General features: G+C 56.6%; 2 protein-coding genes across 2 annotated transcripts; one reads left to right on the top strand and one right to left on the bottom strand.

Annotated features, from left to right (window-relative positions):
* Positions 1-6,216: 6,216 nt before the first annotated feature.
* On the bottom strand, positions 6,217-16,600 carry LOC112484719 (gamma-tubulin complex component 6-like). The gene is made up of 6 exons (XM_025050996.1): positions 16,334-16,600; positions 16,116-16,248; positions 15,813-16,026; positions 15,558-15,739; positions 15,325-15,463; positions 6,217-6,447 (listed from the first exon to the last, which is right to left on the bottom strand). Exons 1-5 carry the CDS (start codon positions 16,583-16,585, stop codon positions 15,372-15,374), a joined length of 873 nt encoding a protein of 290 aa, XP_024906764.1. The 5' UTR covers positions 16,586-16,600; the 3' UTR covers positions 6,217-6,447; positions 15,325-15,371.
* Positions 6,739-15,323, top strand: SELENOO (selenoprotein O). The gene is made up of 8 exons (XM_015594011.2): positions 6,739-7,363; positions 8,549-8,729; positions 9,379-9,509; positions 9,895-10,175; positions 13,056-13,206; positions 14,249-14,434; positions 14,578-14,734; positions 14,833-15,323. The coding sequence occupies exons 1-8, from the start codon at positions 7,113-7,115 to the stop codon at positions 15,013-15,015; spliced, it is 1,521 nt and encodes a 506-aa protein (XP_015449497.1). The 5' UTR covers positions 6,739-7,112; the 3' UTR covers positions 15,016-15,323.
* Positions 16,601-16,864: the final 264 nt, after the last annotated feature.

The raw sequence follows: 16,864 nt of genomic DNA, 5'->3' as shown, positions 1-16,864 counted from the left end.
TACCCTGCAGCACTGGCTGCTGCCGGTGCTCTGTTCTCTCACTATCCAGGGACTTCATACCTGTAACACACTTGTGTTTACCGCGTGCACAGCCCAGCCCCCACTGCTGGGGAGCCAGGGTGACTTGTCAGGAAACCCACAGATAGCACAAGGCTCCCTTCCACCGCGCTTAGCGTCTGTGTGTCCACTCACATGCCTGCTGTGCCCCAGAACCCTGGATGGGGACCAGACCCCCCTCAGATCCAGCCTCCCAGGGGACGTTCTCCCAGGCACCACCTTCCTGGCACTTCAGGCCGGCCGGGTCCTGACCCCGCGGTCAGGCGGGCAGTGTCAGGCACCCGTGCAGGAGTCCGCGGGCCCAGGGCCCTAGTGCAGACTCAGCAGGCTGCTCAGTTGCAGACGGCGGGGACAGTGTGTTTTGTTCTTCTCCACTGAACAGTTTATGTATTTAGTCCATGTTTGTTAAGTGTTCGTCGAATGCCTAAGAAAAGTCCCAAGTTGGCGTTTTCTGTTTAAGGGCACGTCTGTCCTTTGGCCACACCTCCGTTCTCACCTCCCTGCCTTCTGGGGAGAACGCGTGCCAATCCGCGTGCGCACATGCACACACACACACACACGCACACACACACGCACACACACCCCCACAGGCAGCTTTATCTCAGCCCCTCAGAATAGCTGGTCCTTCCTCATCGCCCAGTCTGCAGACCTTTTATCTGTCTCGAAGTTCCCCAGTTCCACTTGGCACCCCCACTACTCGCCCGAACACCCTGCCCAGAGGGGTCAGCACCAGCAGCTGTCAGAAGAGTTTGGCCCTTGGAATGATACGTAAATGCTACCCCGCCCCCCTGGGGGTCTGCTCATTCTATGCACATCTTTAAACCGTATGTGTACATTTTGATAATTTAGTTTTGCCAGTTATAAAGACAGATCTTTTTGTGAGCGTAATCAGCTATTGGAAGTCACTTTTTATACCTAAACCCTGGAGTTTGTTAGTGTTTCCAGACCTGAAGTCTGCTAGAATATTTTTTCCTTTAAAAGTAAGAGTCATTTGACCCTCACTCAGGTTTGCACACGCTACCTGCCCCCCCGCATGTGCTGGGGTCCCCAGCCTGAATGACACTTGAGGTTAAAGACCAAGTAGCCATGAGTGGTTTAACCCAGGTATGGGTTTTGCAGGGTGGGCGGGTAGCTGCTTCTGCCTCCTGACTGCAGTGGGGGTTGGGATTTCAGGACAGGTGACTCTTGGCAGATGCAGAGCTGGTCCTCAGCTGGGTCCATCCCAGCAGCTTGGCTGAAACAGACATGGGCATACAAGAGAAGGGACTTGTCACATGTCCCATCGGCTGTCAGGGCAGGGTGCCCTCTGAGGCTCTTTGCCCTTTCTCTGTGGTCATAGTTCAGTTCTGGCTTCTGTTTTGGGATTCTCACCTTGGGGAAAAAGACAGGCTTGTTTTCAGATCATTTTTACCAGATTCAAGATGAGCGTGGACTATGGTGGCTCCTGCGTACAGTGTGAGATCTAGCTGGGCTGAAAGGTGACTCCCAGATCACTGCAGGGAGATTGCAGTGACATTTGAGGATGAATTAACCTGGCATAGTAACTTGCACGGAACAGAAGGAAGTGAATGGCCATAGCTGTGGATTGAGGGGCACGCTGGCCGGAGCAGGCGGTCTCCCTAAGAGCCTGGGGTCACTCCGGGCCAGGTTTCCAGAGGTGTCACTCCGGCTCCCAGGTGAGGGCAAGGCAGAGGCCTGCAGGGCCCCGAGTGCCGGCCTGGGCATGGTCTCCCCTTAGCCCTGGCCTCCCTGGCCTCTTCCCAGGAGAGGACGCAGGCAGTGTCTGTCCCAGGTGCCTTCACTCAGCCTTTGTGCCCTGCCCAGCGACACAGAAAGTGTGCTCGTCTTCCCCCATATTTTTGATCTTTTCTTAGAAAGCTTTGTAAATCATTGCAGGTGCCTTCCTGCCTAGGCGAGCGTTGGGCTGCTGCTGCGTCCCGGGCCAGGCCTGGCTCCCCGGGGCAGAAATCCACACTCACTGTCGCTGTGTTTATTTGCCAGACGGGGGCTCTTGGAGGTCAGAGTGCCCACCCCCTAGTCTCGCGAGGAGGGGCTCCGGATGGAGCCCACGCAGGCCAGCTGCTCTCATGTGCTGCCACTTTCCTTTTTTAATTTTAAAAAATACTAGAATTCCCAGCCTGGCGTGTGAGGAGTTTGGAAGCTGATCTATTCTAACAAGTAAAAAGATGAACAGACTGAAAAATCGATAACTCTTCTTAGCTCCGAGAGAGAAAAGAGGTCACGGCAAACCTCTGCCCCAAACAGGAGAGACCAACGGGCGGACACAGAACCACAGCTTCCCAGGGGAACCTCCACGGAGTCCTTGCTCTGTAAGTGACAAACTGCTGGAGGCTCAGTATGGACGACTCGGTGAGAACTCCAGGGGCACAGTCGTAAGGAGCCCCCACACGTCTGTGAATTTTAGCCCCTGGAGTCCTATTAGGCACTCAGAGTAGATTGTGGAGAACAATGTCTTGGTGCTTCCAGGAGGGCGGAGAGGAACAGGAACCTTCGAAGCACAGCCGAGCACTGCGGTAGTGATGGCTGCTCTTGGAAACTTCAGCCAGAGCCCGACTCACCCTGGTGAAGGGAACGCCCCACTCCAGCCAGCTCCGGTGTTCCTGTCCCACCCGAAGGGCAAGGGGACTGAGACGCACACACGGAAGTCACGGTCCAGGGGCGCACATCCACTGAAAGCCCAACCTACTCACAGGACTGCGAACACTGCACCGCCATACCCCGCCACGTCACCGAAGTACTATTTACAGCAGCTCCTTCTTACCCAGGATGTTAGGCCTGGCTACAAACAAAACAAAGCAAAAAAACACAAGGCACACCAAAAGGCAAAAACACAGCTGGAAGACACAGAGCCAGCACCAGAACGAGACTTACGGCAGAGATGTCGGAGTTATCAGTCCAGGAATCTACAGCAACTGTGATTCTACGATTCACATGCTAGGGCTTCCGAGGGCAAAGCAAACTACACGCAGGAACAGACGGGCGGTGTGTGCGGAGAGATGGAGACTCAGAACCAGGAGGAAATGGTAGAGATTTCTGGCAAAGACGCTAACGGAGACGATGGGTATGCTGTAGGCTCTCTGAGCTTGAGGATGCGTCTCAGTAGACGCCTCCGAAGGTGAGAAGCAAAGAGGAACAAACTAAAAGAACAGACTGTCCAAGAGCTAGTGGACAGAGCTGAGATGCTGTAACGTGTGTCACGGGAGCGCCAGGAGAGAAAGGAGCAGAAGGAATACTTGAAATGGTAATGACAGAGTATTCCCAAGTTAACGTAACGCCAGACAGATCCAGGCAGCTCAGAGGACACCACGCAGGATAAATGCCCCCAAAACTACGCTCCACACATCATTTCAAACCACAGAAAAGCAAAGACAAAGAATTAAAAAAGACGTGAAAGAAGCCAGAGGCAGAAAACACCTGACCCGCAGCGGAGCAGAGCCAGGAATCGCAGCTCAGTCACGGGAAGGCACGCGAGCACAAGGGGAGAGGAGCGGGGGCCCCTGGGAAACGACCCTTCAAAGAAAGAAGCAAGGGACTGGACTTGCTCAGACAGGCGAAAACGTTCGTTGCCAGGAGACTTGCCTTGCAAGAAATGATGAAGTTCTTTAGAGAGAAGGGAAATAACAAAGATTGGAAGCCCGGATCCACAAAAAGGAAGAAGGGACATTGGAGGAAGAGAAGGAAACATAGAAACTTGTGTGTTTTTATTCTTCATCTAAAAAGTGACAGTTTGTTCCAAATACAACAGCACTGTATTCGACTATGTGTGCTTATATTCACACACTTACAGATGCTTATATAAGTGAAGTTAGTGACGCTAATAATACAAGAGATAGGAGGGAGAAATTAGGATTATTTTGTTATTACAAGGTGCTCACACTACCTATGAGTGGGATAGTGTTATCTGAAGGTGGACTTGGATTATTTGTAAATGTGTATTACAAAATCTAGGGCAACCACTTAAAACAAGTTTAAAAATATATATAAATGATATGCTAGGAGAGATCCAATAAAAGGAGAGAAAATAGAATCAAAAAGGCTCAAGTGAGACCACAAGAGACAGAAATAGAACTCAAAGGAACAAATAGAAAAAGTCAGAATGTGGTAGAATTTAATGCAGCCGTATGAACATGACTGTGAATGTCAGTGGTCCGAATGTGCTAATTAAAACTAGAGATAGTCAGAATGGATCCAAAGCCACAACCAACTGTGTGTTTTCTACTAAGACGCCCACTTGAACTGGAGACACGTCTGGATTAAAAGTGAAGGGATGGAGGCAAACGTGCCACGCTGACACCAATCAAAAGGAAGCAGGACGAGCCATCTCAGTGTCCGGTGGAAGAGACTTCAGAGGACAGTCAGGGATGAAGAGACCACCGCATAAAGACAGAGAGATCGATGCTCCAAGAGGAAATAACCGTGTGTGCGCCTCAGTGTTAGGACACGTGAGGCAGAAACCGACCTGCGCGGAGACGCAGATGAATCCACACCCTCGTCAGAAATGGTCAGATCCCACGAGCAGAGAATCGGTACGGACTTTGTGTAGCCAGTAGCACATCAAATCCGCTGGATATGATGGACACCTGTAGACAGCTTCGCCCACCCACAGCGAACGCACTTCTCAGGCTCGTGTGGAGCGTGCACCCCGACAGACCACGTTCTGGGCCGTCCACTCCCCTAACGAGTTTGAACGAACAGACCCATGCAGTGTCCGCTCTCGGACCCCAGCGGAACTAAACCAGAAATCCACCAGATAGACGGCCGGAAAATCCCAACGCACTTGGAGATTAAAACACACACGTCTACATAACACGTGAGTCAGAGATGAAATCTCAAGAGAAACTTTAAAATACTCTGATCTGAATGAAAATGAAAACGACTCATCACAGTGTGTGGGGTACAATGAAGCAGAGCTTAGAGGGGAATTTACAGCAGCAAACGCAGATGTCAGTAAATAAGATCTAAAACCAATCAGCTAAGCTTCCACCTTAGGAAACTAGAAAAAAAGAGCAAATCAAACCCAAAGTAAGCAGAAGAAAAGAAAAATTGAGCAGAAGTCAATAAAATTGAAATAGGAAATAGAGAAAATCAAACCAAAAGCTGATTCTTTGAAAAGGTCAGTAAAATCAATGATCCTGTAGCCAGGCTAGCTAAGAGAAGACACAGATTACTAATATGAGAAGTAAACGAGGGGACAGCACTATAAATCTTATTGACATTAAAATGATAAAGGAATATTATGAATAACTCTATGCTCACAACTTTGATAACCTAGATGAAATGATCCAATTCCTTGAAAGATGCAATTTGCCAAAACACAAGCAGAAGTAGACAATCTGAGTAGATCTGTTTCTATTAAAGAAATTTAATCAATAATCAAGCACTGGGCCCAGATGGTTCCCTGCTGGATCCTACCAAACGTTTAAGGAATAAATTTTACTAATTCTCTAGTCTTTCGGAGGATGGAAGCGAAGGGAATACTTCTAACTCATCCTGCGAGGCCAGCGTTACCCTGATTCCAAAACCAGACGAAGACATCACAGAGAAACCACAGAGCGATGTCTCATGAACACAGATGCAGAAACCCTCAGCGAGACGTTAGCGTGTCGCATCCAGCAACGTGTGAGAATCACACACCACAACAAAGTGGGAATTATTCCAGGTGTGTAAGGCTGGTTCAACATGAGATTAATTGGTGTAATCCATCAGATCAACAGGCTGCAGAAGAAACCACGTGACCAGTCAACAGATGCAGAAAGGGCATCTGACCAAATCCAGCACCGCCTCATGGTGAGAACTCAGTAAGCTGGGGCGAGAGGGGCACGTCCTCACCGAGGTGAGGAACACCCGCAGAAGCTTCCAGCTGACATCCACCACATGCTGAGAACTTCAAAGCTTTCCCACTGAGATCAGGAACGAGGCAAGGAAGTCCCCGTCACCAGTGCATTTCAACATTGTATTGGAAGACCTGGCTAAAACAAGACAAAAGCAATCAAAGGCATACAGATCGAGATGGAAGAAACGAAATGAGCTAATGAGCAGTTACAGCAAGGTCGCCGGACACGAAGTCACCACACAGTAACTTTATACCAGCAGTGAGCAACTGGAATTTGAAATAAAGACAATGCTAACAGAAAAGCCTGCACACAATTATAGCAACTTTATTCACAATTGCCAACACTTGGAAGAAACCGAAGTGCCCTTCAGCCCGTGATGGATAACCGAACTGCCGTCCACCCTGACAGGAGATCCTCAGCACAGAAGGGATGAGCTCTCGAGCCGCAGGGAGCCTGCCGGAGCCTTTGGTGCACGTCTGTGAGTGAAAGCCCAGCGAGCAGGTGGCACGCCGTGTCACTCCAGCTCGGTGACATTCTGGAGACGGAAAGGGTCGGGGTTACAGGGTTAGAGGGGAGGAGTGGACAGGTGGAGGACAGAGGACTTTTAGGGCAGTGAGACTTCTCTGCATGATGCTCATGGTGGGTACGTGTCATACGTTTGTCAGAACCCATAGGACATTCAATACCAGGAGTGACCCTACTGTGAACTGTGGACTCTGCACGATAATGACATGTCCGTGTCGGGTCATCGGTTATCGCGGACGTCCCGGTCCTGAGGGGGACGCTGACAGTTGCAGAGGCTGTGGGAGGGAGGGGACGGGATATACAGGAAGAGCACCGTCCCCTCAGCCTTGCTGTGAACCTAAAACTGCTCTGAAAAGCTGTCTGCCAAAACATGCTAATAACAGAGGCCCAGTGCGACAAACGCTGCTGCCGTGTGTGTCCCTGTACACGGTGTGTAAAACCAGTCCTAAAGCAGCTGCAGGTCCACGAGCGTGTGTGTGACACGGTGAGCGGGTGGACCTGCCCTTCACTGTCCCTAGCATCAGTCCAGCCCCGGCTGCAGGCCGGGCTTGTCACCGTGTTGTCATCTAAAGTAAACTCTGACGGTGACATTGATGCTGCTTGTGAGTTGTGTTTGAAACAGCTTCGGCGTGTCCATTCAGTCTGTCCCTCTCGCTGCCCAAACTGCAGGGTCAAATGGACGCCCGCCTGAGCGGCACAGTGACCTCTGTGCTTGATTCCAGACAGGCCGATGGCCGCAAGGTCCTGCGCTCCAGCATCCGGGAGTTCCTGTGCAGCGAGGCCATGTTCCACCTGGGGGTCCCCACCACGCGGGCAGGGGCCTGTGTCACGTCGCAGTCCACGGTGGTGCGTGACGTGTTCTATGACGGTAACCCCAAGCAGGAGCCGTGCGCGGTCGTGCTGCGTGTAGCCCCCACCTTCCTCAGGTAATGCGGGGCTCTCGCAGCCACAGGCACCTCGGTGACACGTCCAGAACCCGGCCCTGGCCAGCCCTGGCACAGAAGCAGGGTGCTGTGGGGGAGACGTTTGCATTCAGGGGGAGGGACTGACGGGCCAAAGGCACTGGGCACTTTCTGGGTCGGGAGCCCTGTCCTGTGTGGGGACAGCCGGGCTGTGCCCTTCCGCACTGCGTCCTGGCCCTGTGTCACCGGGAGAGCTGGGGTGGTGGTTCAGTCGTGGCCAGAGCTCAGCTGGCCCAGGAGAGGCCTGAAGGGCCCAGGGCTGCCAGAGGGGCTGTCCCAACACGGGCCCCGAGGTGGGGTACATACAGAGCTGTTCACTTAGACTTTGTGACAGGAAACAACATGAAGCTCACCCAGCAAACGCTCTCGCTCTGCGTCATGATGACAACTGACTTGTCTTCCTCACCCATTCATTAATGTCTGATGTCACCGTGCTGCGTGGCATCAAACACAGAGTTATCAGGAGGTGGATGTGGTGATCTTGTGGCTCAGCCGTCCTGTGGGGCCAAGCTGACCCTGTACATATCAGAGCAGCCAAGACAGCTCAGCTATCTCAGGCCAGTCCCAACCTTTCTTCTTGTCTTCTGGGGCAGTGGTCCCCAACCTTGTTGGCACCAGGGACCAGTGCTCCTATGAGAATCTGGTGCCCAATGGTCTGATGCCAGCACTGGGGAGCAGCTGCAAACACGGATGGAGCTTCGCTTGCCCACCACTCACCTCCTGCTGTGCGGCCTGGTTCCCAGAGGGCGGTGGACTGGCACTGGTCTGCAGCCCAGGGGTGGGGGACCCCTGCTCTGAGGGATGGGGGAGCCAGGGGAGAGGTCTGCCTTGTCCTTGGAGACCCAGGGCTTCTCCACGGTGGCACCACTAGGCAGTGTGCATAGCAGACAAGCAGCTGATGCTGTCACCGCACTTCAGTTAGCACTTGACCGGAGTGTCCCTAGCTGTGGCAGGACGAGCACAGGGCCCTTCTCGTCCTGTGGAGTCCGGGAGAGACGACCGGGGCTGCGCAGACTTTGACTGAAAGTGGACAGAGCCACGGAAAGACTGGCCGAGCTCGTTCGCGGGGACCAAGGCCTCCCCGGGGCAGGCGCCCGCCCCCCGCGTAGGCAGGAGGCTGCGCTGACCACGGAAACCCCACCCCTCCAGGTTCGGATCCTTCGAGATCTTCAAGCCGGCGGACGAGCGCACGGGGCGCGCGGGCCCCAGTGTGGGGAGGAACGACATCCGCGTTCAGATGCTGGACTATGTGGTCGGCACGTTCTACCCCGAGATCCAGGCCGCCCACGCCAGCGACAGCGTGCAGAGGAACGCCGCCTTCTTCCGCGAGGTGGGCGGGCCAGCCCCTCCCTGGCCATGCTGGGTCTGCGGGCCTGATCCACCAGCCGTGGGCGCCACGCAGCTGCCCCCGCCCACCTAGGCTGCACCTGGGCCAGGGGATGTGGCCAGCGCCCAGTTCATCCCCGTGGCAGGCAGGGAGGCGGGTCGCTCTGCCTTGTGGGCCTCCACATGTCCATCAGCAGAGCAGAGAGGGGACCCTGCCAGTGCCCAGGCGCCCTCAGCTGCTCAAGAGGCACGGCGTAGGTGAGGCTGGCAGCTGGGCCCTGGCCTGGGCGGGTGGGCCATCTGAGTCCCTCCCCTGGCCACGGGGCACAGCCTGGACCTCGGCAGGTTTGCCTGTAGTCTAGGTACCTTGTTTGGTCGTCCGCTGGGTCCAAGTCACGGGAAGTCAAGGTTTCCTCGTTTTTCTTGTGGGTAAGAGCCACTGTGAGCACCTGGGAGCCAGTGCGTGGGGACTGGATCCTGCGCGTGACTCCTCCAAACTCGTCTCTGCCAGCCTCCCAGGGCCCTGCACGGCTGCGTGCTGGACGAGAGGGCGGCGTGCTGGGGCGGAATCCCCAGGGAACAGCTCGCTCCAGGGACTGAGCGAAGAGGGGAGGGGGAGGCTGGAGGGAGTGGACAGGCCTGTTGTGCTGCAGGTGACACGTCGCACAGCCCGGTTGGTGGCCGAGTGGCAGTGTGTCGGCTTCTGCCACGGCGTCCTCAACACGGACAACATGAGCATCATGGGGCTCACCATCGACTACGGGCCCTTCGGCTTCCTGGACAGGTGAGATGGCCTGGGAGGGCCACACCCACACCCACACCCACATACCGGTCGCTAGGCAGGGGAGGGACCTGCAGGTGCCTGCGGCCGGTTTCCTCACCGCCTGGTTGGTGTTCCCAGCAGCAAAGTCCCCTGGAAGGTTTCAAGCTGAGGAGCACTGTAAAGGATGTCTCCACTGCCAGGCGCAAGGGACCGAAGGGGCAGGGACGGGAGCAGGAAGAGGGTAGCGCCTGGCCCGGGGCTGTGCGGCCTCCCTGCTCCTAGGGTGGAGCCATCGGGGTCCTTGGGGGACAGGCAGGAGAGCGGTGGCCACGTGGGCGCTTTGGGTGCTCCCAGGGAGCCTGCACTGTGCCCTCGGCAGCACCATGGTTCTCATTCCGAGTTGCAGGTACGACCCTGACCACGTGTGCAATGCCTCCGACAACGCCGGGCGCTACACGTACAGCAAGCAGCCTGAGGTGTGCAGGTGGAACCTGCGGAAGCTGGCCGAGGCCCTGGAGCCCGAGCTGCCCCTGGCGCTGGCCGAGGCCATCCTGGCCGAGGAGTACGACGCCGAGTTCCGCAGGCACTACCTGCACAAGATGCGCAGGAAGCTGGGCCTCGTGCGGACCGAGCAGGAGGAGGACGCCGCGCTGGTGGCCAGGCTCCTGGAGACCATGCAGCTGACCGGTGAGTGCGGGCAGCCACACGGGCTCAGAGTTTTCACCGCCATAAAATGAACAGGACATGACCTTGACCCTTAACCTGTTTCCCTGTGCTCGCCAACCAGTGGCATTAGATGCACTCACTGCTGTGCAGCTGTCACCACCAGCACCTCCAGAACATTCCATCTTCCCAGATGAAGCTCCGTCCCCATTAAACACTCACTCCCCACGACCCCCCACCTGGCACCCACTTTCCTACTTCCTGTCTCTGAATCTCACCCCTCTAGGGCCTCACAGAAGTGGAGCCACACAGTGCTTGTCCTCTGTGCCGTGCTGGGCTCCCGGCTCGCGCTCGTGGCCCACCCCCGTTAAGCTCGAACCATCTACAGATGGACCGCGCTTTGCTCGTCCACCAGCCGTCGATGGGCACTGGGGTGGTTTTCACTGTTAGCTGCTGTGAACGCACACGTGCGAGTGTCTGAGCCCGTTCTCGGCTCTGCACCAGGAGAGGGCTCCTGGGGCACTGTGCTGCATGACTTGCTGGTGGCAGCGTCGCCGGTCCTGATCTCGGGAAGTGCCGAGCCGGCCACCTGTGGCCTTTCCATACACACCCTTCGTCAGGTCGAGGCAGTTTCCTCCTCTTCCAGTCTGAGTGCCTGGGCCATTTTGTGTCAGTGAGACAATCACATGGGTTTACTCCTTCGTCCCCAACTTGTCCGGGTCACTTTAAATTGCTGTGGTGAATTTGAGGCCACAGGCGGGGCCTCAAACCGTAGACATTCATTTCTCACGTACAATCCTGGAGGCTGTGAGTCGGAGGTCGAGGCGCCAGCGGACTGTGTGGTGCCATCTTCCTGCAGTGTCCTTCCGCCAAGGACACGAGTCCTGTCACCGGGCCCACCTGGGGCCTGACTGCCACCCAGAGTCACCGGGGATGGGAGCTCCAGGAATGAATGCTGGGGGCACAAACATTCAGGTCACGGAACGTCCCCTGCAGTCCTGGGAGGACCGCTGCTCGGTTGTGGCAACTGTCTCTGTGCCACTGAACGACTGGTTTGCCAGGGCTGTCAGAGACTTTTGCGCCTGTTGCTCAGGGGTGCTGATCTGCCGCTGTCGTGTCCTCTGTCTTTGGCTCTGCTATGAAGGCGGTGCCAGTCTCTCAGAATACTTAGAAAGTGTCCCCTCCTGCTTGGAAGAATTCGAGACAGCCTAGTGGCGTTCTCGAACCGCCCGGGAGAATGCACCCATGCGGCCATCGGGTCCGGGGCGCTCTCGTTAGGATTTGGGTCACTGGCCGGTCTTACTGCTTATAGGACTCTCCAGACGACTGTTCGTTGTCCTTACAGCCTGGTTTCTGTGTGATCGCGTGACGTTCCCCACTTCGATTTCTGATTTTAGATACCCGTGTCTCTTCTCTTTTTGTCAGTGTAGCTAGGTTTGTCAGTTTTGTTGATCTTTTCAAAGAGCGAACTTTCAATGATTTTTATTTTTTTTAATTTAATTTTTATTTTCTTCCATTCTGCTTTGGTCTCATTTTGTTCTTTTTCTAGTTCATTAGGTGTAAGACTAGGTTATCGAGATCTTTTTTCAGTTGCTATAACTGACGCGTAAATGCTCACTTCGGGTGCACAATGAAGGCTCGATATGAGAACCTACTGCAGACCGGTCGCCACACAGCTGCAGACTGTGATAAGCGAGACCTGCAGGTGTCTAACATCCGCATTCGTAGCTGCGGCCACGCTTCGGTGTGTTACTCGAGTGTTCCCTAATTTCTCTTGTGGTTTCTTTTGTTAAATGTGGTTACATTTAACTTTCACGTTACTTATGAATTTTCAGTGTTTCTCCTGTGACTTTCAGCTTCACTGTGGTTAGAAAACATACAGGTTTTTTTCAGTGTATTAGAACTCGTCCCGTGGCCTAACGTGCCGTCACGGCGCGTGCTGCCTCGGCTGGACAGTTGTCTGTTCTGGTCAGGTTAGTGTTGCCCCACTTCTCGCTGACCTGTGCCCACATCCTGGCCACTGTTTAAAGTGCCGTGTTGAGTCTCAGGCTCATAGGACAATTCTGTTTCTCCTTTCGAGTGTATGGATGTTCATTTTATATGTCTGGGAGTTCTTGTTTGGTCCATGTATGTTCATAATTCTTACATCTTGGTGAATTGGCTCTTTACCAATAGGTGTTTTTTTGATTCTTTATTTAAAGTACACTGGTCTGACATCAGTGGAGCCACCCAGCTCTAAGTTACAGTTTGCTCAGGACAGTCTTTCCCGCCTTTCGCTTCCAACATGTGAGTCTAAAGCGAGTGTCTTGGGCAGGGTGTCGTAGTGTCTGCCGTTTTTTAATCCATTCTGATTTTGATTTGGAGATTAATCCATCTACTCATCAAGCAGTTACTGATCACAAAAGGCTTCTGCCATTTCGTGTGTCTCCCTCCTTCCCTCCACCGTCGCTTTCGCGTGTAGTGGTTTTGGTGGCGTACTGTACTGGTTGCCTTCTCGTTTCCTTTTGTGTGTATTTTTTAGATGTTTTCTTAGGGGTTATGGTGACAATGTGTTCTAACAAGTCAGAGGACTGCATGCTCTCTGCCACATCGAATCCTGTGCTAGGCGTGTTTCAGTGGCGGCCCCTGAAGTGGGAAATGGCTGCAGTGACATTGCTCAGGGCCAGGGGCCAACCTCAGTGCCCACACTATTGTACCCATTTTACAGATGAAGAAACTGGGGCTGGTGGCCGAGCTGGGTGGGGGCTGAGGAACAGGCTGGAAGAGGGTCCAGAGCCCTGGACCTGATGCTGACTAGGGCTCCTGCACCTGTGTTGGGGGGATGGATGTGGGCCAGCGAGGGGCTGGTGCCACAGGAGGGACATGCAGGGCCCAGCCCCCAACACCAAGCGCTCTGTGCTCCAGGCGCTGACTTCACCAACACCTTCTGTCTGCTGAGCTCCTTCCTGGTGGGGCCAGAGGCACCAGGCCTAGACGACATCTTGACTGCGCTGACCACACAGTGTGCCTCCCTGGAGGAGCTGAGGCTCGCCTTCCGCCCCCAGATGGACCCCCGGTGGGTATGCGGGTCTTGCTTCTTTGGAATGTTTGTGGAAACGCAGGATGGTCAGGATAGCATGGGGGCATGTGCACATCAGGAAACATGGGATAGTTTTCTGGGTACCTAGGGGTTCAGGGGGCTGTCCCACTCCCAGGACTCGGGGATAGTTACATCCCTGTAACACCAAGGCCCATTCGCTGGTCACAGGGCAGGCCAGCGGTGCTGATGCTGGCACAGGCGAGTCACATGGGACAAGCTGGGAGGCTGGGCTCTGCGCCCCGGCAGCTCCCCGGGCCAGCCCTCAGGTCTCTGTCAGAGCACGCTCTGCACTGTCCCCCACTGGGTGTCGCCCACACCTGGGGAATACCTGGAAGTATGGCTGTAGGACTTGATAAACAAGCCAACAGATTGTGGTCTGAGAAGAATTTAGTGCAGCACTGGGGAGTGAACTGAAGCTCAGGGTGCAGGACCTCCGGAAGGAAGCCAGTGAGACTGGGCGAGGGGTGTCAGGCTGTCCCTGACCCCCAGACGCCTTTGGGAGTGGGGAAGAGATCCAGCTTATGGTCATTATGGGAAGAACTGACAGCAGTTACCTTCTCCCAGAGGAAATCATTGCTGGGTTGGGACAAAGATAAGGGGGGTGCCAAGCAAAAAGATGGCGCCTGACTCCTCTTTGGGATGGGTGCCCCCCCCACACACCCCAGGGTCTGCCCAAGTCAACGGCAGTCGCAGTTCCTCAGGCGGGTGACTGGCAGGTGCCCCCACGTCAGCGTCATCTGTGGGCCACAGGCAGTGTAGCAGTGACTCCTCTTTGGGATGGGTGCCCCCCCCACACACACCCCAGGGTCTGCCCAAGTCAGCGGCGGTCGCAGTTCCTCAGACGGGTGACTGGCATCTGTGGGCCACAGGCAGTGTAGCACGGCAGCTGAGACTGTTGCCACCACCTCTGTGCCAGGATAGTCATCACCAAGGTGTCCAGCGGTCCCAGGCCACGGCCCCAGCCAGTGGTGGGGGCACTGATGCCTGCCAAGCGCACTCACGCGGCCACTCCACGCAGGCAGCTCTCCATGATGCTGATGCTGGCGCAGTCCAACCCGCAGCTCTTCGCGCTCCTCGGCTCGCAGACAAACATCACGAAGGAGCTGGAGCGTGTAGAGCAGCAGTCGCGGCTCGAGCAGCTGAGCCCAGCGGAGCTGCTGAGCATGAACAAGGACCACTGGGCCACTTGGCTGCAGGAGTACAGGTGAGGCCGGCCCCACCCGCCACCCAGTTGCGAGGCTCTGGGTGCTGACTGCCTGTAGTATCACCTCCCCTGGGGGTAGCTACAGACACCCCCTACCCAAGGATCCGCATGGAGGACGACTGGGGGCTTGCATATGATTCCAGAGCCCGGCTGGAGAAGGACAGGGAGGGTGCCGGGGACGCCGCCACCTGGCAGGCTGAGCGTGTGCGTACCATGCACGCCAGCAACCCCAAGCACGTGCTACGGAACTACATCGCGCACAGGGCCATCGAGGCTGCCGAGAACGGAGACTTCTCAGAGGCAAGGGCGTGCCTGGCCCTGCTGTGTCCCTGGGTCCCACAGTAGGGGGTGGGCTGGGGAGGGAGGGGCGCCCCCACAACCCTGCCTTGTTCCCCCAGGTGCGAAAGGTGCTGAAGCTGCTGGAGACTCCATATCACAGGGACACGGAGGCCCCCGAGGTCCTGGATGCCGCCGAGCCTGAGGGGGCGGGTGGGGCGGGCGGGGAGGCTGGCAGGCGAGGCTCCTACAGCAGCAAGCCCCCGCTCTGGGCTGCAGAGCTCTGCGTCACCTGATCCTCGTAACCGCCTTGGGGCCTCCACACCAGGAGGCCCCAAGGCCCTGAGGCCAACTGAGTCCATGAGGCGGCACCTGCTGAGCAGCCAGCAGAGCACACCCACACCGCCTCTCCATGACAGCAGAGACGTCCAGTCAGGACCTGACCCGTCTCTGTCCGACGCGGACTCAGCAGCCCAGCCCCACACTAGACGCACAAGGCCAACTCAGCAGAGGGAACCGCGCGGTAGTCCCCTGCCCCGGCCAGCCTAGGAGGAGCCGGCACTGCACGCCTTCTGCTGGCTGGGGACCTGTAAATAAAGCAGCTGCTTCCTCACCCCTAGCGTGGTCACTCGGCCCCTCTGGGGACACCTCTGTGTGGCGCTCAGGCATCCTGGTAGTAGTTGTTGAAGTTGATGCGCAGCAGGAAGTCCTCCAGGTGTGGCTGGTAGCCGCGGTTCACCAGCTTGGTCACCACTGCAGGCAGGCGGGTACCGTGAGCAGCTTGGGGAGCCCCCTGCGGCCCTGTCCGCCTGTCCCCACCGTGGCCCTGCCCGTGGGAACGGCTCACCTTTAAAGAGGAAGTGGGAGTAGTACTTGAAGGTGCTGTAGGACTGCTGCATGAGAGCGAAGTTGGGGTGCTCGGCCGGGCCCCAGGGCCGGGAGATGAGCTGGCTGCGGAACTTGAGAACCAGGCTGAAGACGCTGTGGATGATGTTCATGACGGGCGCCGCCCTCTCCGTCAGTAGACCCCTGGAGAGCAAGAGCCGAGCTGTGGGTGGGTGCGCCTAGACCCGGGCCGCGGCCCCCAGCGCCCATGCCTCACCTGAAGACCGCCTTGTGCAGGTACTCAGCGTGGGCGCGCTGGATGTCCTCCAGGTCGCCCACCACGGCCAGCCTGGCTCGGAACTCACACCAGGTGACGTGCAGGATCTGGCTGGCGACATAGCCCTGGATGACCTTCACGAAGTGTTGCATCTCGTGCTTGAACAGCTGCAGCTGACGGAACTGCACGGAGCCAGCCGCGGGGCTCGCCAGGGCTGCACGGAGGGCAGGGGCGAGGGTTGAACGGTGAGGGGCGAGCGGCCACTGCCCCACAAGCCGAGGGCAGGCTCCAGGGCGGCCTTACCTGTGCGTTTGAGGTGGAAACAGACGTCCTTGAGTGTCCACATCATGAGTTTCAGTTGCAGCAAGAAGGAGAAGATACCACTGTACCTGCTCAGGCAGCTCTCGGTGATGACGATGTTGACAGGCCAGTCGACCTGTGGGGATGGGCCTGGCTCAGGGCAGCCCGAGAGCAGCCCCTGTCCCAGCCCCTGTCCCACTCACACCTGGGGCCCTGCTGACCTTGTACCTGAGCTCCAAGCAGCTCAGCACGTCGGGGGCGTTGGGGGCGAAGGCCTCGGGCAGGAACTTGAGGGCGAAGGAGAGGTTGGCGGCGTGCGGGGAGTCGCCGTGCAGGCTGTACTGCAGCGCCTTGCTCAGCACTGCGTTCAGCACCAGAGGGCTGAGCAGCTCTCCGGGCGTCTGCCCCGCCCCGAGCTGAATGGGAGAGAGCACAGGGTCCTGAGGGTGTCCCGGCCACCCACGGCCAGGCATGCTGCACCCCTCCACACCCGGGGGTCACCTTCTTTGGCGGCGTGCGGGGAGTCGCCGTGCAGGCTGTACTGCAGCGCCTTGCTCAGCACTGCGTTCAGCACCAGAGGGCTGAGCAGCTCTCCGGGCGTCTGCCCCGCCCCGAGCTGAATGGGAGAGAGCACAGGGTCCTGAGGGTGTCCCGGCCACCCACGGCCAGGCATGCTGCACCCCTCCACACCCGGGGGTCACCTTCTCAAAGAGCAGGTCGCTGAGGGACTGGGCAAACTCGCTCCATCAGCA

Source organism: Pteropus alecto, unplaced genomic scaffold, assembly GCF_000325575.1.
Source record: "Pteropus alecto unplaced genomic scaffold, ASM32557v1 scaffold118, whole genome shotgun sequence".
NCBI classification, from domain to species: Eukaryota; Metazoa; Chordata; class Mammalia; order Chiroptera; family Pteropodidae; genus Pteropus; species Pteropus alecto.
This window is presented reverse-complemented; position numbering and strand designations above follow the sequence as displayed.